We start from the raw sequence: 23,379 nt of genomic DNA, 5'->3' as shown, positions 1-23,379 counted from the left end.
TGGGGGGGTTCTGGGTGCTCTGGGTGCACTGGGGTGGGTGCTGGGGGGGTTCTGGGTGCTCTGGGGTGGGTGCTGGGGGGGTGCTGGTTGCTCTGGGGTGGGTGCTGGGGGGGTTCTGGGTGCTCTGGGTGCACTGGGATGGGTGCTGGGGGGGTTCTGGGTGCTCTGGGTGCACTGGGATGGGTGCTGGGGGGGTTCTGGGTGCTCTGGGTGCACCGGGGTGGGTGCTGGGGGGTTCTGGGTGCTCTGGGGGCACCGGGGTGGGTGCTGGGTGCTTTGGGAGGACCGGGGGGGGTGCTGGGGGGGTGCTGGGTGGCGCAGGGATGGGTGCTGGGGGGGTTCTGGGTGCACTGGGATGGGTGCTGGGTGGTTCTGGGGCACTGGGTGGCGCAGGGATGGGTGCTGGGGGGGTTCTGGGTGCTCTGGGGGCACCGGGATGGGTGCTGGGGGGGTTCTGGGTGCACTGGGGTGGGTGCTGGGGGGGTTCTGGGTGCTCTGGGGGGCACTGGAGTGGGTGCTGGGTGCTCTGGGGGCACCGAGATGGGTGCTGGGTGGGTTCTGGGTGCTCTGGGGGGCACCGAGATGGGTGCTGGGGGGGTTCTGGGTGCTCTGGGGTGGGTGCTGGGGGGGTGCTGGGTGCTCTGGGGGGCACCGGGATGGGTGCTGGGGGGGTTCTGGGTGCTCTGGGGTGGGTGCTGGGGGGGTTCTGGGTGCACTGGGATGGGTGCTGGGGGGGGTTCTGGGTGCTCTGGGGGCACCGGGATGGGTGCTGGGGGGGCTCTGGGTGCTCTGGGTGCACCGGGATGGGTGCTGGGTGCTCTGGGGGCACCGGGATGGGTGCTGGGGGGGTTCTGGGTGCACTGGGGTGGGTGCTGGGGGGGTTCTGGGTGCTCTGGGTGCACTGGGATGGGTGCTGGGGGGGTTCTGGGTGCTCTGGGGGCACCGGGATGGGTGCTGGGGGGGTGCTGGGTGCTCTGGGTGCACTGGGATGGGTGCTGGGGGGGTTCTGGGTGCGCTGGGGTGGGTGCTGGGGGGGTTCTGGGTGCTCTGGGTGCACCGGGATGGGTGCTGGGGGGGTTCTGGGTGCTCTGGGGTGGGTGCTGGGGGGGTTCTGGGTGCTCTGGGGGCACCGGGGTGGGTGCTGGGGGGGTTCTGGGTGCTCTGGGGGCACCGGGATGGGTGCTGGGGGGGTTCTGGGTGCTCTGGGGGCACCGGGGTGGGTGCTGGGGGTGGTTCTGGGTGCTCTGGGGGGCACTGGGATGGGTGCTGGGGGGGTTCTGGGTGCTCTGGGTGCACTGGGGTGGGTGCTGGGGGGGTTCTGGGTGCTCTGGGGTGGGTGCTGGGGGGGTGCTGGTTGCTCTGGGGTGGGTGCTGGGGGGGTTCTGGGTGCTCTGGGTGCACTGGGATGGGTGCTGGGGGGGTTCTGGGTGCTCTGGGTGCACCGGGGTGGGTGCTGGGGGGTTCTGGGTGCTCTGGGGGCACCGGGGTGGGTGCTGGGTGCTTTGGGAGGACCGGGGGGGGTGCTGGGGGGGTGCTGGGTGGCGCAGGGATGGGTGCTGGGTGGTTCTGGGGCACTGGGATGGGTGCTGGGGGGGTTCTGGGTGCTCTGGGGGCACCGGGGTGGGTGCTGGGGGGGTTCTGGGTGCTCTGGGTGCACTGGGATGGGTGCTGGGGGGGTTCTGGGTGCTCTGGGGGCACTGGGATGGGTGCTGGGGGGGCTCAGGGTGCTCTGGGGGTACTGGGATGGGTGCTGGGGGGGTTCTGGGTGCTCTGGGGTCACCGGGATGGGTGCTGGGGGTTTCTGGGTGCTCTGGGGTCACCGGGGTGGGTGCTGGGAGGGTTCTGGGTGCTCTGGGGGCACCGGGATGGGTGCTGGGGGGTGCTGGGTGCTCTGGGTGCTCTGGGATGGGTGCTGGGGGGGTGCTGGGTGCTCTGGGTGCACCGGGATGGGTGCTGGGGGGGTTCTGGGTGCTCTGGGTGCACTGGGATGGGTGCTGGGGGGGTTCTGGGTGCTCTGGGTGCACTGGGATGGGTGCTGGGGGGGTTCTGGGTGCTCTGGGTGCTCTGGGATGGGTGCTGGGGGGGTTCTGGGTGCTCTGGGGGTCACCGGGATGGGTGCTGGGGGGTTCTGGGTGCTCTGGGGGCACTGGGGTGGGTGCTGGGAGGGTTCTGGGTGCTCTGGGGGTCACCGGGATGGGTGCTGGGGGGTTCTGGGTGCTCTGGGGGGCACTGGAGTGGGTGCTGGGGGGGGTTCTGGGTGCACTGGGGCACTGGGATGGGTGCTGGGGGGGTTCTGGGTGCTCTGGGGGGCACCGGGATGGGTGCTGGGGGGTTCTGGGTGCTCTGGGGGGCACTGGAGTGGGTGCTGGGGGGGGTTCTGGGTGCACTGGGGCACCGGGATGGGTGCTGGGGGGGTTCTGGGTGCTCTGGGTGCTCTGGGATGGGTGCTGGGGGGTTCTGGGTGCTCTGGGTGCACCGAGATGGGTGCTGGGGGGGTTCTGGGTGCTCTGGGTGCACTGGGATGGGTGCTGGGGGGGTTCTGGGTGCTCTGGGTGCACTGGGATGGGTGCTGGGGGGGTTCTGGGTGCTCTGGGTGCACCGAGATGGGTGCTGGGAGGGTTCTGGGTGCTCTGGGGGGCACTGGGATGGGTGCTGGGGGGGTTCTGGGTGCTCTGGGGGCACTGGGATGGGTGCTGGGGGGGTTCTGGGTGCTCTGGGTGCACTGGGATGGGTGCTGGGAGGGTTCTGGGTGCACTGGGATGGGTGCTGGGGGGGCTCTGGGTGCTCTGGGGGTACCGGGATGGGTGCTGGGGGGGTTCTGGGTGCTCTGGGTGCACTGGGATGGGTGCTGGGAGGGTTCTGGGTGCACTGGGATGGGTGCTGGGGGGGCTCTGGGTGCTCTGGGGGTACCGGGATGGGTGCTGGGGGGTTCTGGGTGCTCTGGGGGGCACTGGAGTGGGTGCTGGGGGGGGTTCTGGGTGCTCTGGGTGCTCTGGGATGGGTGCTGGGGGGGTTCTGGGTGCTCTGGGGTCACCGGGGTGGGTGCTGGGGGGTTCTGGGTGCTCTGGGGTCACTGGGATGGGTGCTGGGGGTGGTTCTGGGTGCTCTGGGGGGCACCGGGATGGGTGCTGGGGGGTTCTGGGTGCTCTGGGGTCACCGGGGTGGGTGCTGGGGGGTTCTGGGTGCTCTGGGTGCACTGGGGTGGGTGCTGGGGGGGTTCTGGGTGCACCAGGGTGGGTGCTGGGGGGGGTTCTGGGTGCTCTGGGTGCACTGGGATGGGTGCTGGGGGGGTTCTGGGTGCTCTGGGTGCACCGGGGTGGGTGCTGGGGGGGTTCTGGGTGCTCTGGGATGGGTGCTGGGGGGTTCTGGGTGCTCTGGGGGCACCGGGGTGGGTGCTGGGTGCTTTGGGAGGACCGGGGGGGGGTGCTGGGGGGGTGCTGGGTGGCGCAGGGATGGGTGCTGGGGGGGGCTCTGGGTGCTCTGGGGGTGGGGGGGGGTTTTGGGGGGGGTCCCAGGACCCAGCCGTGACCCCCCCCGTCCCCCCCCGCGACAGGCCGAGGTGGGTGCTGGGTGCAAGGGCGCCCGGAGACCCCCCGAGGACGGCGGCCAGGACGCCGAGGTGCCGGTGAGGGGCCCCCCCAAATCCTGCCCCTGGCCCCCCACCCATGGGTGCCCCCATATCGGGGTGCCCCGGACCCCCCCCAAATTAGGGTGCCCATAGCTCCCTTCACCCCCAAAATTAGGGTGCCCCAAACCCCCCACATTTGGGTGCCCCCAGCTCCCTTCACCCCCGATATCGGGGTGCCCCCACCCCCCACCCAACATTAGGGTGCCCCCAGCTCCCTTCACCCCCCATATCGGGGTGCCCCCACCCCCCACCCAACATTAGGGTGCCCCCAGCACCCTTCACCCCCCATATCGGGGTGCCCCCACCCCCCCACCCAACATTAGGGTGCCCCCGGCTCCCTTCACCCCCGATATCGGGGTGCCCCCACCCCCCACCCAACATTAGGGTGCCCCCGGCTCCCTTCACCCCCGATATCGGGGTGCCCCCACCCCCCCACCCAACATTAGGGTGCCCCCGGCTCCCTTCACCCCCCATATCGGGGTGCCCCCACCCCCCCACCCAACATTAGGGTGCCCCCAGCTCCCTTCACCCCCCATATCGGGGTGCCCCCACCCCCCCACCTAACATTAGGGTGCCCCCAGCTCCCTTCACCCCCAAAATTAGGGTCCCCCACCCCCCACCCAACATTAGGGTGCCCCCAGCTCCCTTCACCCCCCATATCGGGGTGCCCCCACCCCCCCACCCAACATTAGGGTGCCCCCAGCACCCTTCACCCCCCCGATATCGGGGTGCTCCCACCCCCCCACCCAACATTAGGGTGCCCCCGGCTCCCTTCACCCCCCATATCGGGGTGCTCCCACCCCCCACCCAACATTAGGGTGCCCCCAGCACCCTTCACCCCCCATATCGGGGTGCCCCCACCCCCCACCCAACATTAGGGTGCCCCCAGCTCCCTTCACCCCCAAAATTAGGGTGCCCCCACCCCCCCACCCAATATTAGGGTGCCCCCAGCACCCTTCCACCCCCAATTCTAGGGTGCCCCCTGGTTTTGGGGGACCCCCACCCACTGACAGCACCCCACGCAGGATGGGGGGGGGGACCCCGACCCCCCGCCGGAGCCCGCGGGGGCCCCCGAAAAGCTCCGCACCCCCCTGAAGAACAGCAAAGGGGAGCTGGCGTCGCCCAGGTGGGGGGCACCCTTGGGTGGGGGTTGGGTGCCGGGGTGGGGGTTGGGGTGCCGGGGTGGGGGGACATTGGGGTCCCAGGGGAGGGATTTGGGGGATCCGGGGGGATTTGGGGGGTCAGGGTGGGGGAACGGGGTGCTGGGTCCCTTTTGGGGGGGGTCAGGGTGCTGGGGTGGGGGTCAGGGTGCCGGGTGCCTTGGGGTGCCGGGTCCCTCGGGGGGGGTCAGGGTGCTGGGGTGGGGGATCAGGGTGCCAGGGTGGAGGGTTGGGGTGCCGGGTCCCTTTTGGGGGGGGGGGGTCAGGGTGCCGGGTGCCTCGGGGTGCCAGGTCCCTCGGGGGAGGGGGTGTCGGGGTGCTGCAGTGGGAGGTCAGGGTGCTGGGTCTCTCGGGGGTGTTGGGGTGCTGGGGTGGGGGATTGGGGTGCTGGGTCTCTCGGGGGGGGGGTCAGGGGGGAGTCGGGGTGCCAGGTCCCTCGGGGGGGTGCCGGGGTGGGGGGTCCCTCGGGGTGCCGGGTCCCTCTTGGGAGTGGGGATCAGGGTGCTGGGTCCCTCAGGGTGCCATGTCCCTCGGGGGGGTCAGGGTGCTGGGGGGGGGATCGGGGTGCCGGGTGCCTTGGGGTGCTGGGTCCCTTGGGGGGGGTCAGGGTGCCGGGTCCCTCTGGAGGGAGGGGTCAGGGTGCTGGGAGGGGTCAGGGTGCTGGGTGCCTCGGGGTGCCAGGTCCCTTGGGGGTGGGAGTCAGGGTGCTGGGGGGGGGGGTCAGGGTGCCGGGTCCCTCGGGGTGGTCAGGGTGATGGGGGGGGGATCAGGGTGCCGGGTCCCTTGGGTGCCAGGTGCCTCAGGGGTGGGGGGGGTCCCTCGGGGTGCCGGGTCCCTCTGGGAGGGGGGATCAGGGTGCCGGGTCCCTCAGGGTGCTGGGTCCCTCGGGTGCCGGGTGCCTCGGGTGCCGGGTCCCTCTGGGAGGGGGGATCAGGGTGCCGGGTCCCTCGGGGTGCCGGGTCCCTCTGGGAGGGGGGGATCAGGGTGCCGGGTCCCTCAGGGTGCCGGGTCCCTCGGGTGCCGGGTGCCTCGGGTGCTGGGTCCCTCTGGGAGGGGGGGGATCAGGGTGCCGGGTGCCTCGGGTGCCGGGTGCCTCGGGTGCCGGGTCCCTCTGGGAGGGGGGGGATCAGGGTGCCGGGTCCCTCAGGGTGCTGGGTCCCTCAGGTGCCGGGTCCCTCGGGTGCTGGGTCCCTCTGGGAGGGGGGATCAGGGTGACGGGTGCCTCAGGGTGCTGGGTCCCTCGGGTGCTGGGTCCCTCGGGTGCCGGGTCCCTCTGGGAGGGGGGGGATCAGGGTGCCGGGTCCCTCGGGTGCTGGGTCCCTCTGGGAGGGGGGGGATCAGGGTGCCGGGTCCCTCAGGGTGCTGGGTCCCTCGGGTGCCGGGTGCCTCGGGTGCCGGGTCCCTCTGGGAGGGGGGATCAGGGTGCCGGGTCCCTCGGGTGCCGGGTCCCTCTGGGAGGGGGGGGATCAGGGTGCCGGGTCCCTCAGGGTGCCGGGTCCCTCGGGTGCCGGGTCCCTCGGGTGCTGGGTCCCTCGGGTGCTGGGTCCCTCGGGTGCCGGGTGCCTCGGGTGCCGGGTCCCTCTGGGAGGGGGGGGATCAGGGTGCCAGGTCCCTCGGGGTGCTGGGTCCCTCTGGGGTGGGGGTCAGGGTGCCGGGTCCCTCTGGGAGGGGGGGGATCAGGGTGCCGGGTCCCTCAGGGTGCCGGGTCCCTTGGGTGCCGGGTGCCTTGGGTGCCGGGTCCCTCTGGGAGGGGGGATCAGGGTGCCGGGTCCCTCGGGTGCCGGGTGCCTCGGGTGCCGGGTCCCTCTGGGAGGGGGGGGATCAGGGTGCCGGGTGCCTCGGGGTGCCAGGTCCCTCGGGTGCTGGGTCCCTCGGGTGCCGGGTGCCTCGGGGTGCTGGGTCCCTCTGGGAGGGGGGATCAGGGTGCCGGGTCCCTTGGGTGCCGGGTGCCTCGGGTGCCGGGTCCCTCTGGGAGGGGGGGGATCAGGGTGCCGGGGTTGGGGTGGGGTGGGGGGGTCCCCGGGGAGGCCGGGTGCCAGCGCGTCACCCGGCACCCGCAGCAAGGCGGAGGGGGGTCCCGCCACGCCGCGTCCCCGCCGGGGCACCCCGCTGCGCGAGCGGCAGCACCCCAGGGCGCCCGGCGAGCGCGCCAACAGCTCCGACAGCGAGCGCTCGCCCGACCTGGCCCTCGGCACCCAGGTGCGGCGCGGGGACACCGCGCGGGGGGACACCCCGGGGACACCCCGGGGACACGGGATGGGGACACCCCAGGGACACTCTGGCGATGGGGACACTCCAGGGACACCCTGGGGACACCCCGGGGACACCCTGAGGGTGCCCCGGGGACATGGGATGGGGACACCCCAGGGACACCCCGGGGACACGGGATGGGGACACCCCGGGGACACTCTGGCGATGGGGACACTCCAGGGACACCCTGGGGACACCCCAGGGACACCCCAGGGACACCCTGAGGGCGCCCCAGGGACGTGGGATGGGGACACCCCGGGGACACCCCGGGGACACGGGATGGGGACACCCCAGGGACACTCCAGGGACACGGGCACAGGGACACCCCGAGGACGCCCCGGGGACGTGGGATGGGGACACCCCGGGGACACCCCGGGGACACGGGATGGGGACACCCCAGGGACACTCCAGGGACACGGGCACAGGGACACCCCGAGGACGTCCCGGGGACGTGGGATGGGGACACCCCAGGGACACTCTGGCGATGGGGACACTCCAGGGACACCCTGGGGACACCCCGGGGACACGGGCACAGGGACACCCCGGGGACACCCCGGGGACACCCCAGGGACACCCCGGGGACGTGGGATGGGGACACCCCAGGGACACTCTGGCGATGGGGACACTCCAGGGACACCCTGGGGACACCCCGGGGACACGGGCACAGGGACACCCCGGGGACACCCCAGGGACACCCCAGGGACACCCTGAGGGTGCCCCGGGGACGTGGGATGGGGACACCCCAGGAACACCCCGGGGACACGGGATGGGGACACCCCAGGGACACTCTGGCGATGGGGACACTCCAGGGACACCCTGGGGACACCCCGGGGACACCCCAGGGACACCCTGAGGGTGCCCATGGGTGTGGGATGGGGACACCCCAGGAACACCCCGGGGACACGGGATGGGGACGCCCTGGGGACACTCTGGCGATGGGGACACTCCAGGGACACCCTGGGGACACCCCGGGGGCACGGGCACAGGGACACCCTGGGGACACCCCGGGGACACCCCAGGGACACCCTGAGGGTGCCCCGGGGACGTGGGATGGGGACACCCCGGGGACACCCCGGGGATGTGGGATGGGGACACCCCAGGGACACTCTGGCGATGGGGACACTTCAGGGACACCCTGGGGACACCCCGGGGACACCCCAGGGACACCCTGAGGGTGCCCCGGGGACGTGGGATGGGGACACCCCGGGGACACCCCGGGGACACGGGATGGGGACACCCCAGGGACACTCTGGCGATGGGGACACTCCAGGGACACCCTGGGGACACCCCGGGGACACCCCAGGGACACCCTGAGGGTGCCCCGGGGACGTGGGATGGGGACACCCCAGGGACACCCCGGGGACACGGGATGGGGACACCCCAGGGACACTCCAGGGACACGGGCACAGGGACACCCCGAGGACGCCCCGGGGACGTGGGATGGGGACACCCCAGGGACACTCTGGCGATGGGGACACTCCAGGGACACCCTGGGGACACCCCGGGGGCACGGGCACAGGGACACCCTGGGGACACCCCGGGGACACCCCAGGGACACCCTGAGGACGTCCCAGGGACGTGGGATGGGGACACCCCAGGGACACCCCGGGGACACGGGATGGGGACACCCCAGGGACACTCCAGGGACACGGGCACAGGGACACCCCGAGGACGCCCCGGGGACGTGGGATGGGGACACCTCAGGGACATGGGATGGGGACACCCCGGGGACACCCCAGGGACACGGGCACAGGGACACCCTGGGGACACGGGATGGAGACACCCCGGGGACACCCCAGGGACACCCTGAGGACGTCCCGGGGACGTGGGATGGGGACACCCCAGGGACACTCTGGCGATGGGGACACTCCAGGGACACCCTGGGGACACCCCAGGGACACCCTGAGGATGTCCCAGGGACGTGGGATGGGGACACCCCAGGGACACCCCGGGGACACGGGATGGGGACACCCCAGGGACACTCCAGGGACACGGGCACAGGGACACCCCGAGGACACCCCGGGGATGTGGGATGGGGACACCCCGGGGACACCCCAGGGACAGGGACACTCCAGGGACATCCCAGGGACATGGGATGGAGACACCCCAGGGACACTCCGGGGACGTTCTGGGGATATTCTGGGGACACCCCAGGGACACGGGCACACGGACACCCTGGGGACACCCCGAGGACACCCCAGGGACATGGGATGGGGACACCCTGGGGACACGGACACAGGGACACCCCAGGGACATCTCAGGGACGTGGGATGGGGACACCCCAGGGACACTCTGGGGATATTCTGGGGACACCCCAGGGACATGGGATGGGAACAGCCTGGGGACACCCCGGGGACACGGGATGGAGACACCCCAGGGACACTCTGGGGATGTTCTGGGGACACCCCAGGGGCACGGGCACACGGACACCCTGGGGACACCCCGAGGACACCCCAGGGACATGGGATGGGGACACCCTGAGGACACCCTGGGGACGTGGGATGGGGACACCCCAGGGACACAGGCACAGGGATACCCTAGGGACACCCTGAGGACACCCCGGGGACACCCTGGGGACATGGGCACAGGGACACCCTGGGGACACCCTGAGGATGCCCTGGGGACACGGGATGGAGACACCCCAGGGACACTCCAGGGACACCCCAGGGACATCCTGGGGATGCCCCGGGGACGTGGGGTGGGGACACCCCAGGGAACCCCAGGGACATGGGATGGGGACACCCTGGGGACACAGGGTTCCACCGTGGGGACACCAGGGTGGGCACAGCTTGGGGGACACCCCAGGTGTCACCCATCCCTGCAGCAGGCACCATCGTGGGCACCGGGGTGGGGACACCAGGGCGGCCACAGCTTGGGGACACCCCAGGTGTCACCCATCCTTGCAGCGGGTGCTTTCATGGGCACCGGGGTGGGGACACCAGGGCGGCCACAGCTTGGGGACACCCCGGGTGTCACCCATCCCTGCAGCGGGTGCTTTCATGGGCACCGGGGTGGGGACACCAGGGCGGGCGCAGCTTGGGGACACCCCGGGTGTCACCCATCCCTGCAGCAGGCACCATCATGGACACCAGGGTGGGGACACCAGGGCGGCCACAGCTTGGGGACACCCCGGGGGCCACCAGCCCCAGCTTCCCGGGTGTCCTCGCCCCCCCCCCCCACCCAAGCGGGTGCTGAGGATGCCGGGGGCACCCATAGGTGCCGCGCAAGGTGGTCTACGACCAGCTCAACCAGATCCTGGTGTCGGAGACGGCGCTGCCCGAGAGCGTCATCCTGGTGCACACGGGCGAGTGGCAGGGCCAGGTAGGCGCCGGGGCACCCACGGGTGCCACCAACAGTGGGGGGGACGTGCGGGGACCCGCCGGCACCCGCTGACCTCCCCGCCCGGCACCCAGTTCGTGGCGGAGCTGCTGCAGGAGCAGAAGAAGCCGCTGGTGGGCACGGCGGCCGCCGTGGAGCTCCAGGCCGTGCTCTCGGCCCTCCTCACCCGCATCCAGCGCTAGTGAGTGCCACCGCCGCGTCCCCTCCGTGCCCTCCTGGGGACACCACCCCCACCCCCCGCGTCCCCTCCGTGTCGTCCTGGAGGTGCCCCGGGCACCCGTGTTCTTCTCGGTGCCGTCTTTGGGGTGCTCGTGGTCTCCAGGTGCTCTCCATGGTGTCCTTGGCGTCCTTGTGGCACCCGTGTCCCCTCCATGTCATCCTTGGGGTGCCTGTGGCACCCATCTTCTTCTCTGTGCCATCCTTGGGGTGTCCATGGTCCCCGTGTCCCCTCCATGTCGTCCTTGGGGTGCTCGTGGTCTCCAGGTCCCCTCCATGGTGTCCTCGGGGTCCTTGTGGCACCCATGTTCCCTCCATGTCATCCTTGTGACACCCATGTCCTCTCTGTGTCATCCTTGGGGTGCCTGTGGCCCCCATCTTCTTCTCTGTGCCATCTTCAGGGTGTCCTTGGGGTCCCTGTGTCCCCTCTGTGCTGTCCTTGGGGTGCTCGTGGTCTCCAGGTCCCCTCCATGGTGTCCTTGGGGTCCTTGTGGCACCCGTGTCCCCTCTGTGTCATCCTTGGGGTGCTCGTGATCTCCAGGTCCCCTCCATGGTGTCCTTAGGGTCTTTGTGACACCCATGTCCCTTCCGTGTCATCCTTGGGGTGCTTGTGGCCCCCATCTTCTTCTCTGTGCCATCTTTGGGGTGTCCGTGGTCCCTGTGTCCCCTCTGTGCTGTCCTTGGGGTGCTCGTGGTCTCCAGGTCCCCTCTGTGGTGTCCTCGGGGTCCTTGTGGCACCCGTGTTCCCTCCATGTCATCCTTGTGACACCCATGTCCCCTCCATGTCGTCCTTGGGGTCCTTGTGGCACCCATGTCCCCTCCATGTCATCCTTGGGGTGCTCGTGGTCTCCAGGTCCCCTCCATGGTGTCCTTGGCGTCCTTGTGGCACCCGTGTCCCCTCCATGTCATCCTTGGGGTGCTCGTGGTCTCCAGGTCCCCTCCATGGTGTCCTTGGGGTCCTTGTGGCACCCGTGTCCCCTCCGTGTCGTCCTTGGGGTGCTCGTGGTCTCCAGGTCCCCTCCATGCTGTCCTTGGGGTCCTTGTGACACCCGTGTTCCCTCCATGTCATCCTTGTGGCACCTATGTCCCCTCCATGTCATCCTTGGGGTACTCGTGGTCTCCAGGTCCCCTCCATGCTGTCCTTGGGGTCCTTGTGACACCCGTGTTCCCTCCATGTCATCCTTGTGACACCCATGTCCCCTCCGTGTCGTCCTTGGGGTGCTCGTGGTCTCCAGGTCCCCTCCATGGTGTCCTTGGCATCCTTGTGGCACCCATGTCCCCTCCATGTCATCCTTGGGGTGCTCGTGGTCTCCAGGTCCCCTCCATGGTGTCCTTGGCGTCCTTGTGGCACCCGTGTCCCCTCAATGTCATCCTTGGGGTGCCTGTGGCACCCATCTTCTTCTCTGTGCCATCTTCGGGGTGTCTGTGGTCCCCGTGTCCCCTCCATGTCATCCTGGAGGTGCCCCGGGCACCCGTGTTCTTCTCGGTGCCATCTTTGGGGTGTTTGTGGTCCCCTCCGTGTTGTCCTTGGGGTGCTCGTGGTTTCCAGGTCCCCTCCGTGCTGTCCTTGTGGCACCCGTGTCCCCTCCATGTCATCCTTGGGGTGTCTGTGGTCCCTGTGTCCCCTCTGTGCCATCCTTGGGGTGCTCGTGGTCTCCAGGTCCCCTCCATGGTGTCCTTGGGGTCCTTGTGGCACCCTTGTTCCCTCCATGTCATCCTTGTGGCACCCTTGTCCCCTCCATGTCATCCTTGGGGTGCTCGTGGTCTCCAGGTCCCCTCCATGGTGTCCTCAGGGTCCTTGTGGCACCCATGTCCCCTCTGTGTCATCTTTGGGGTGCTCGTGGTCTCCAGGTCCCCTCCATGGTGTCCTTGGCGTCCTTGTGGCACCCGTGTCCCCTCCATGTCATCCTTGTGGCACCCGTGTCCCCTCTGTGTCATCCTTGGGGTGCTTGTGTCACCCATCTTCTTCTCTGTGCCATCTTTGGGGTGTCCGTGGTCCCTGTGTCCCCTCCGTGCCGTCCTTGGGGTGCTCATGGCACCCATGTCCCCTCCATGTCATCTTTGGGGTGCCTCTGGCACCCATGGGTGCCCCACGCCCAACCCAACACGCCCCAGCACCCTGTAGGTGCCCTCATGGGTGCCCCACGCCCAACCCAACATGCCCAGCACCCTGTGGGAGCCCCACGCCCAACCCAACATGCCCCAGCACCCTGTGGGAGCCCCCATGGGTGCCCCACGCCCAACCCAACATGCCCAGCACCCCATGGGTGCCCCACGCCCAACCTAACATGCCTCAGCACCCCATGGGAGCCCCCATGGGTGCCCCACACCCAACTCAATGTTCCCCAGCACCCCATGGGTGCCCCACGCCCAACCCAACATGCCCCAGCACCCTGTGGGAGCCCCATGCCCAACCCAACATGCCCAGCACCCCATGGGTGCCCCACGCCCAACCTAACATGCCTCAGCACCCCATGGGAGCCCCCATGGGTGCCCCACACCCAACTCAATGTTCCCCAGCACCCCATGGGTGCCCCACGCCCAACCCAACATGCCCCAGCACCCTGTGGGTGCCCCCATGGGTGTCCCACACCCAACCCAACATGCCCCAGCGCCCTGTGGGTGCCCCGTGGGTGCCCCACACCCAACCCATCATGCTGCAGCACCCTGTGGGTGCCCCACGCCCAACCCTACATGCCCCAGCACCCTGTGGGAGCTCCCATGGGTGCCCCACGCCCAACCCAACATGCCCCAGCACCCTGTGGATGCCCCATGCCCAACCCAACACGCCCCAGCACCCTGTGGGTGCCCCATGGGTGCCCCACGCCCAACCCAACATGCCCCAGCACCCCATGGGTGCCCCATGCCCAACCCAACATGCCCAGCACCCCATGGGTGCCCCATGCCCAACCCAACGCACCCCATCACCCCATGGGTGCCCCCGTCACCCTTCCAGGGCACCCACACCGTGCCCCGCCGCCCCCCCCCAGCACCCCACGGGGAGCCCCGTGGGTGCCCCCGCGGCGGCACCCACGGGTGTCCCCCCTCTCCACCCCTGCACCCCCAGCTGCAACTGCAACGCGGCGGTGCCGCGGCCGGTGAAGGTGGTGGCGGTGGGTGGCCAGAGCTACCACAGCGCCGTGCTGCGCTGCTTCGTCCGCCTGTTGGGCGCCCGCGGCCCCGAGTGGCTCGGCTACCTGCGCTTCCTGCTCGTGCCGCTGGGTACGTCGCCGCGGGGACACCGGGGACACCGTGGGGACGCGGGGTATCAGGGACACATGGGGCGTTGGGGACACGCGGGGCATCGAGGATGCACAGGGTGCCCGTGGCCCCGAGTGGCTTGGCTGCCTGCGCTGCCTCCTCGTGCCACTGGGTGCGTCACTGCGGGGACACCGCGGGGACACGCAGGGCGTTGGGGACACGCGGGGCGTCGGGGACACTCGGGGTGTCGAGGACATGCGGGGCATTGGGGACAGGTGGGGCATCGGGGACGTGCAGGGCGCCCGTGGCCCCGAGTGGCTCGGCTGCCTGCGCTGCCTCCTTGTGCTGCTGGGTACGTTGCCGTGGGGACACCAGGGACACCGCGGGGACAAGCGGGGCGTTAGGGACATGTGGGGTGTTGGGGACATGCGGGGCGTCGGGGATGCGCAGGGCGCCCGTGGCCCCGAGTGGCTCGGCTGCCTGCGCTGCCTCCTCATGCCGCTGGGTACGTCACTGTGGGGACACTGGGGACATGTGGGGCGTCGGGGACACGTGGGGTGTTGGGGTCACGTGGGGCATTGGGGACACACAGGGTGTCAGGGACGCGCAGGGCGCCCGCAGCCCCAAGTGGCTCGGCTGCCTGCGCTGCCTCCTCGTGCTGCTGGGTACGTCACTGTGGGGACACTGGGGACATGCGGGGCGTCGGGGACACACGAGGCGTTGGGGACACGTAGGGCATCGGGGACACGCAGGGCGTCAGGGACACGCAGGGCGCCCGCAGCCCCAAGTGGCTCAGCTGCCTGCGCTGCCTCCTCGTGCCGCTGGGTACGTCACCACGGGGACACCGGGGACACGCGGGGCATTGGGGACGTGCAGGACATCAGGGGACACATGGAGCATCAGGGGACACAGGACATTAGGGACACACAGGACATCGGGGGGACACAGGACATCGGGGGGACACAGGACATCAGGGGACACACGGGACATTGGGGGACACACAGGACATCGGGGGGCACAGGACATTAGAGACACATAGGACATTGGGACACGGGACACCAGGGGACACACAGGACATTGGGGGACACATGGGACATCAGGGGGACACATGGGACATGGAGGGGACACGGAGCATCGGAGACACAGGACATTAGGGACACACGGGACATCGGGGGGACACACGGGGCATCAGGGGGACACCGGACGCTGGGTGACGCGGGGCGACGCGCTTCGAGTGCCCACTGACGCCCACCCTGACCCCCACCCTGACCCCCACCCACCCACAGGGTCCCACCCGGTGGCCCAGTACCTGGCCTCGGTGGACGGGCGCTACGGGGCCACCTTCCTCGACCCGGCCTGGCGCGAGCTCTTCGGGCGCAGCGAGGCGCCCGCCACCGGTACGGGGCACCCCGGGGTGGGCACCCGCTGCGCCCGGCAGCACCCAGGGGACGGGCGTCGTGGGTCGCCTCGGGTGGGCGCCCACGGTGAATGGGAGCACCCAGGGATGGGCACCTTGGAGCACCCTTGGGTGGGCACCCACGGTGAATGGGAGCACCCAGGGATGGGCATCTTGGAGCACCCTTGGGTGGGCGCCCACGGTGAATGGGAGCACCCAGGGATGGGCATCTTGGAGCACCCTTGGGTGGGCACCTGGGTGCCATGGTGAATGGGAGCACCCAGGGATGGGCATCTTGGAGCACCCTTGGGTGGGCACCCACAGTGAATGGGAGCACCCAGGGATGGGCACCTTGGAGCACCCTTGGGTGGGCACCCACGGTGAATGGGAGCACCCAGGGATGGGCATCTTGGAGCACCCTTGGGTGGGCGCCCACGGTGAATGGGAGCACCCAGGGATGGGCATCTTGGAGCACCCTTGGGTGGGCACCTGGGTGCCATGGTGAATGGGAGCACCCAGGGATGGGCATCTTGGAGCACCCTTGGGTGGGCACCCACAGTGAATGGGAGCACCCAGGGATGGGCATCTTGGAGCACCCTTGGGTGGGCACCCACGGTGAATGGGAGCACCCAGGGATGGGCATCTTGGAGCACCCTTGGGTGGGCACCCATGGTGAATGGGAGCACCCAGGGATGGGCATCTTGGAGCACCCTTGGGTGGTCACCCATGGTGAATGGGAGCACCCAGAGTTGGGCATCTTGGAGCACCCTTGGGTGGGCACCCATGGTGAATGGGAGCACCCAGAGTTGGGCATCTTGGAGCACCCTTGGGTGGGCACCCATGGTGAATGGGAGCACCCAGGGATGGGCATCTCTGGGCCAACACCCGGGAGCAGCGGGGGCACCCATGGGTGCCCATTCTAGGGCTGGGCCCTGGCAATACGTGGCCATGGGTGGGCACCTAGGGGCGGGTGGTGGGCACCCAGGGGTGGGCGTCGGGGCACCTACACGCCTCCCCCTCGCCCCCCGTGGGTGCTGCCACCCGCCGTGACGCCCGCAGAGCCCTTCAACGTGGTGGGACGCATCATGGCCTACGTGGCGGGCGCCGGCGCCACCCACCAGCTGCCCGTGGCCGAGGCCATGCTCACCTGCAAGCACAAGTTGTGAGTGGGGACGTCGGCGTGGGGACGTCGGCGTGGGGACATTGGCGTTGGCGTGGGGACGTCGGCGTGGGGACGTCGGTGTGGGGACGTTGGCGTGGGCGTGGGGACGTTGGCGTGGGGACGTTGGTGTGGGGACATCAGTGTGGGGACGTTGGTGTGGGGATGTTGGCGTGGGCATCGGGACGTTGGCATGGGGACATTGGCGTGGGAACGTTGGCATGGGGACGCTGGCGTGGGCATTGGGACATTGGCGTGGGCATGGGGTCGTTGGCATGGGGATATCAGTGTGGGGACGTTGGCGTGGGCTTTGGGATGTTGGCGTGGGGATGGGGACATCGGCATGGGGACGTTGGCGTGGGGACACTGGCGTGGGCATTGGGATATTGGCATGGGGATGGGGACGTTGGCATGGGGACATCAGTGTGGGGACGTTGGCGTGGGGATGTTGGCGTGGGCATTGGGACATTGGCGTGGGCATGAGGACGTTGGCGTGGGCATGGGGACATCAGCATGGGGACGTTGGCATGGGGACACTGGCTTGGGCATTGGGATGTTGGCATGGGGATGGAGACGTTGGCGTGGGCATGGGGACGTTGGTGTGGGCATGGGGACATCGGTGTGGGGACGTTGGCATGGGGACACTGGCGTGGGCATTGGGATGTTGGCATGGGGATGGAGACGTTGGCGTGGGCATGGGGACATTGGTGTGGGCATGGGGACATCGGTGTGGGGACGTTGGCATGGGGACACTGGCGTGGGCATTGGGATGTTGGCATGGGGATGGAGACGTTGGCGTGGGCATGGGGATGTTGGTGTGGGCATGGGGACATCGGTGTGGGGACGTTGGCATGGGGACACTGGCGTGGGCATTGGGATGTTGGCGTGGGGATGGAGACGTTGGCGTGGGCATGGGGACATTGGTGTGGGGACATCGGCATGGGGACATCGGCATGGGGACGTTGGCGTGGGGACGTTGGCGTGGGCATTGGGATGTTGGCGTGGGCGTGGGGACATCGGCGTGGGGACGCTGGCGTGGGCATGGGGACGTTGGCGTGGGGACGTCGGCGTGGGCATTGGGACGTTGGCGTGGGCATGGGGACGTTGGCGTGGGTGTGGGGATGTTGGCGTGGGGACATCGGCGTGGGGACATTGACGGGACGTTGGCATGGGCATGGGGATGTTGACATGGGGACGTTGGTGTGGGGATGTTGGTGGGGGGATGGGGACATTGGCGTGGGGTCGTCGATGTGGGGACGTTGGCGTGGGGACGTCGGCGTGGGCGTGGGGACGTTGGCGTGGGGATGTCGGTGTGGGGACATTGGCATGGGGATAGGGACGTCGGCTTGGGGACGGCGGTGTGGGAACGTTGACGTGGGGACGTTGGCGTGGGGATGGGGACGTTGACATGGGGACACTGGCGTGGGGATGGGGACGTTGGCGTGGGGATGTCAGTGTGGGGACGTTGGCATGGGGACGTGGGCGTGGGGACATCGGTGTGGGAACGTTGGCATAGGGACATTGGCGTGGGGATGGGGACGTTGGCATGGGGACATCGGTGTGGGGACGTTGGCGTGGGGACGCTGGCGTGGGCATTGGGATGTTGACATGGGGATGGGGACATTGGCGTGGGGACATTGGCGTGGGGACATCGGCGTGGGGATGGGGACGTCGGCGTGGGGACATTGGCTTGGGGACGTTGACATGGGGACACTGGCGTGGGCATTGGGACGTTGGCGTGGGCATGGGGACATTGGCGTGGGGACGTCGGTGTGGGGACGTTGGCGTGGGGACGCTGGCGTGGGGATGGGGACATTGTCATGGGGATGGGGACATTGTCATGGGCATGGGGACGTTGGCGTGGACATTGGGACGTTGGCGTGGGCATGGGGACGTTGGCATGAGGATGGGGACATTGTCGTGGGCATGGGGACATTGGCATGGGGACATTGGCGTGGGGATGGGGACGTTGGCGTGGGGACATCAGCGTGGGGACGTTGGTGTGGGGACGCTGGCGTGGACATTGGGACATTGGCATGGACACGGGGACGTTGGCATGGGCGTGGGGACATCGGTGTGGGGACATTGGCGTGGGGACACTGGCGTGGCATTGGGACGTTGGCATGAGGATGGGGACATTGGTGTGGGCATGGGACATTGGCGTGGGGACGTCGGTGTGGGGACATCGGCGTGGGCATTGGGATGTTGGCGTGGGCGTGTGGGGGCGTTGGCATGGGGACATCAGCATGGGGACATCAGTGTGGGGACGTTGGCGTGGGGATGGGGACGTCGGTGTGGGGACGTTGGCATGGGGACACTGGCGTGGACATTGGGACGTTGGCTTGGGCATGGGGACATTGGCATGGGGACGGTGGGGGCATGGGACTTGGGTGGGGACATCAGTGTGGGACAGGGGCATCGGCATGGGGACGTTGGCGTGGGGATGGGACACCAGCATGGGGACATCAGCATGGGGACATTGGCATGGGGACATTGGCGGGGGCATGGGGACATCGGTGTGGGCCGGGGGCATCGGCATGGGACCTTGGCGTGGGGACGTGAGGACGTTGGCGTGGGGACGTCATGGGGACACGGGGACGCTGGCGTGGGAGCGTGGTGGCATGGGGACGTCGGCATGGGGACATCGGCCTGGGGCCACCACGGCGTCCTTCTCCCGCAGCCAAGACGAGGGCTCGTACAGAAGTTTGTGCCCTTCGTGGGGGTGAGTGTGACACCAGGTGACGGCGGGTGACACGGGGTGGCGCCAAGGCCGGTGCCCTTGGGGGTGCCCGGCAGGGGGACACCCAGCCGTGGCACCTGCGGGTGGCACCGGGGGGGGGTGGAGGGTGGCGCAAGGTGACATTGGGGGGGACGTCGGGCACGGCCCTGGGCACAGGGTGACACTGGAGGTGACATCGGAGGTGAACCAGGGTGGCGGGTGGCACAGGGTGACACTGGAGGTGACATCGGAGGTGGCCCAGGGTGGCAGGTGGCCCAGGGTGACACTAGAGGTGACATGGAGGTGGCCCAGGGATGGAGTGGCCCAGGGTGACACTGAGGGTGGCCCAGGGAGGTGGCCCAGGGAGGGGGTGGCACAGGGTGACACTGAGGGTGGCCCAGGGTGACACCAGGGGTGGCCCTAGGCCGTGGCACCAGGGTGGCGGGTGGCCCAGGGTGACGCTGGAGGTGACATGGGAGGTGGCCCAGGGTGGCGGTGGCCCAGGGTGACGCCGGGGGTGACGCTGCAGCTGCGCCCTCACGGCAGGTGGTGAAGGTGGGGCTGGTGGAGGACCCTCCCCCGGCAGCAGGTAGGTGACACCTGAGGGTGCCGCCCCCTCCCCACGGTGCCCGTCCCCACCCCACGGTGACACCCGAGGGTGCCGCTCCCTCCCACGGTGTCCATATCCCCCATGGTGACACCCAAGGGTGCTCCCTCTCCATGGTGCCCATATTCCCCACGGTGACACCCGAGGGTGCTCCCTCCCCATGGTGTCCATACCCCCCACGGTGGCACCCAAGGGTGCTCCCTGCCCATGGTGTCCATATCCCCCATGGTGGCACCCAAGGGTGCTCCCTCCCCATGGTGCCCATACCCCCCACGGTGACACCCAAGGGTGCTCCCTCCCCATGGTGTCCATACCCCCCACGGTGACACCCAAGGGTGCTCCCTGCCCATGGTGTCCATATCCCCCACGGTGACACCCGAGGGTGCTCCCTCCCCATGGTGTCCATATCCCCCACGGTGACACCCAAGGGTGCTCCCTCCCCATGGTGTCCATATCCCCCAGGGTGACACCCAAGGGTGCTCCCTCCCCATGGTGTCCATATCCCCCACGGTGACACCCAAGGGTGCTCCCTCCCCATGGTGTCCATATCCCCCACGGTGACACCCAAGGGTGCTGCCTCCCCATGGTGTCCATATCCCCACGGTGACACCCAAGGGTGCTCCCTGCCCATGGTGTCCATATCCCCACGGTGACACCCAAGGGTGCTGCCTCCCCATGGTGTCCATATCCCCCACGGTGACACCCAAGGGTGCTCCCTGCCCATGGTGTCCATATCCCCCACGGTGACACCCAAGGGTGCTGCCTCCCCATGGTGTCCATATCCCCCACGGTGACACCCAAGGGTGCTCCCTGCCCATGGTGTCCATATCCCCCACGGTGACACCCAAGGGTGCTCCCTGCCCATGGTGTCCATATCCCCCACGGTGACACCCAAGGGTGCCCCCTCCCCATGGTGTCCATATCCCCCACGGTGACACCCAAGGGTGCTCCCTCTCCATGGTGCCCATATTCCCCACGGTGACACCCGAGGGTGCTCCCTCCCCATGGTGTCCATATCCCCCACGGTGACACCCAAGGGTGCTCCCTCCCCATGGTGTCCATATCCCCCACGGTGACACCCAAGGGTGCTCCCTCCCCATGGTGTCCATATCCCCCACGGTGACACCCAAGGGTGCTGCCTCCCCATGGTGTCCATATCCCCCACGGTGACACCCAAGGGTGCTCCCTGCCCATGGTGTCCATATCCCCCACGGTGACACCCAAGGGTGCTCCCTCCCATGGTGTCCATATCCCCATGGTGACACCCAAGGGTGCTCCCTCTCCATGGTGTCCATATCCCCCACGGTGACACCCAAGGGTGCTGCCTCCCCATGGTGTCCATATCCCCCACGGTGACACCCAAGGGTGCTCCCTGCCCATGGTGTCCATATCCCCCACGGTGACACCCAAGGGTGCTCCCTCCCCATGGTGTCCATATCCCCCATGGTGACACCCAAGGGTGCTCCCTCTCCATGGTGTCCATATCCCCCACGGTGACACCCAAGGGTGCTCCCTCCCCATGGTGTCCATATCCCCCACGGTGACACCCAAGGGTGCTCCCTCTCCATGGTGCCCATGTGACCCCATGGTGGCACCCAAGGGTGCTGCCCCCTTCCCCATTCCCCCACCCCCCCACCCCGAGGTGCCCCCTCGTCGCAGCCCGGGCGCCGGGGCACCCCAGGGTGCCCCCCCCCCACACCCGTGACGCGGCGGCCGCAGGTGACGGGGACGAGGGCCCGGCGCTGAGCCTGGCCGTGCCCTCGACGTCCCCCCCCCGGGGGCCCCGGGGTGCCCCGCGACGCCTGCGCCACCCCCCCCTCCTCGCCCTCCATGGCCGCCACCGCCGTCACCCCGGGGTGAGCACCCGTGGCACCCGCGCGGCCCCCGGGGACCCTGGGGTGGCACCTCGGGGGGGAGTTCCTCGGCCCCCCGAGCACTCTACGGGGTGCCCCCTACGGGCTCCTGGGGTGGGTGTGCGGAGTGGGGGGCACCTGGGTCCCTGGGGTGGGAGCCCATGGGTGCTGGGTCCCCTGGGTGGGAGACCATGGGTGCTGGGTCTCCAGGGTGGGAACCCATGGGTGTTGGATCCGTGGGGTGGGAGTCCATGGGTGCTGGGTCCTGGGGTGGGGAGCCCATGGGTGCTGGGTCCTGGGGTGGGAACCCATGGGTGCTGGGTTTCCAGGGTGGGAGTCCGTGGGTGCTGGGTCCTGGGGTGGGAATCTATGGGTGCTGGGTCTCCAGGGTTGGATCCCACGGGTGCTGGGTCCCTGGGATGGGAGACCGTCGGTGCTGGGCCCCTGGCTGGGAACCCAGGGGTGTTGGATCCGTGGGGTGGGGAGCCCATGGGTGCTGGGTTTCCAGGGTGGGAACCATGGGTGTTGGATCCGTGGGGTGGGGAGCCCATGGTGCTGGGTTTCCAGGGTGGGAACCCATGGGTGTTGGATCCGTGGGGTGGGGAGCCCATGGGTGGTGGGTCTCCAGGGTGGGAGACCATGGGTGTTGGATCCATGGGGTGGGGAGCCCATGGGTGCTGGGTTTCCAGGGTGGGAACCCATGAGTGCTGGGTCCTGGGGTGGGAACCCATGGGTGCTGGGTCTCCAGGGTGGGAGCCCATGGGTGCTGGGTCCTGGGGTGGGATCCCATGGGTGCCAGGCCCCTGGTGCGGGATCCCACAGGTGCTGGGTCCATGGGGTGGTATCCCATGGGTGCTGGTCTTCAGGATGGGAAGCCATGGGTGCTGGGTCTCCAGGGTGGGAGTCCATGGGTGCTGGGTCCTGGGGTGGGAACCCATGGGTGCTGGGTGTCCAGGGTGGGAGTCCATGGGTGTTGGATCCGTGGGGTGGGAATCTATGGGTGCTGGGTCTCCAGGGTGGGAGCCCATGAGTGCTGGGTCCTGGGGTGGGAATCTATGGGTGCTGGGTCTCCAGGGTGGAAGTCCATGGGTGCCAGGCCTCCAGGGTGGGATCCCACGGGTGCCGGGCCCCTGGGATGGGATCCCATGGGTGCTAGGTCCCTGGTGCAGGATCCCACGGGTGCTGGGTCTCCAGGGTGGAATCCCATGGGTGCTGGGTCCATGATGTAGGATCCCATGGGTGCTGGGTCCATGATGTGGAATCCCACGTGTGCCAGGCCCCTGGGGTGGAATCCCATGGGTGCTGGGTCCCTGGCGCAGGATCCCATGGGTGCTGGGTCCTTGGGGAGGGATCCCACAGGTGCTGGGTCCCTGGTGCAGGATCCCATGGGTGCTGGGTCTGTGGGGAGGAATCTCATGGGTGCCGGGCCCCTGGGGTGGGATCCCATGGGTGCTAGGTCCATGGGGAGGAATCCCATGGGTGCTGAGTCCATGGGGTGGGATCCCACGGGTGCTGGGTCTCCAGGGTGGAATCCCATGGGTGCTGGGACCCTGGTGCGGGATCCCATGGGTGCCGGGCCCCTGGGGTGGCATCCCATGGGTGCTGGGTCCATGATGTAGGATCCCATGGGTGCTGGGTCCCTGGGATGGGATCCCATGGGTGCTGGGCCTCCAGGGTGGCATCCCACGGGTGCTGGGCCCCTGGCGCAGGATCCCATGGGTGCTGGGTCTGTGGGGAGGAATCTCATGGGTGCCGGGCCCCTGGGGTGGGATCCCATGGGTGCTAGGTCCATGGGGAGGAATCCCATGGGTGCTGAGTCCATGGGGTGGGATCCCCACGGGTGCTGGGTCT

General features: G+C 69.2%; 1 protein-coding gene across 1 annotated transcript in view; it reads left to right on the top strand.

The window, feature by feature from the left end:
• Nucleotides 1-23,379, top strand: part of PACS1 (phosphofurin acidic cluster sorting protein 1) — a 39,727-nt gene that overhangs the window by 13,103 nt on the left and 3,245 nt on the right. The window contains 13 exon segments of the mRNA XM_067317189.1: nucleotides 3,554-3,625; nucleotides 4,654-4,754; nucleotides 6,849-6,987; nucleotides 10,255-10,359; nucleotides 10,452-10,558; nucleotides 13,661-13,815; nucleotides 15,081-15,191; nucleotides 16,250-16,352; nucleotides 19,030-19,043; nucleotides 19,046-19,071; nucleotides 19,615-19,657; nucleotides 21,395-21,444; nucleotides 21,446-21,531. Of these exon segments, the coding sequence (XP_067173290.1) occupies nucleotides 3,554-3,625; nucleotides 4,654-4,754; nucleotides 6,849-6,987; nucleotides 10,255-10,359; nucleotides 10,452-10,558; nucleotides 13,661-13,815; nucleotides 15,081-15,191; nucleotides 16,250-16,352; nucleotides 19,030-19,043; nucleotides 19,046-19,071; nucleotides 19,615-19,657; nucleotides 21,395-21,444; nucleotides 21,446-21,531 (1,112 nt within the window).

This window comes from Apteryx mantelli, unplaced genomic scaffold (genome assembly GCF_036417845.1).
Source record: "Apteryx mantelli isolate bAptMan1 unplaced genomic scaffold, bAptMan1.hap1 HAP1_SCAFFOLD_33, whole genome shotgun sequence".
Lineage (NCBI taxonomy): Eukaryota > Metazoa > Chordata > Aves > Apterygiformes > Apterygidae > Apteryx > Apteryx mantelli.
This window is presented reverse-complemented; position numbering and strand designations above follow the sequence as displayed.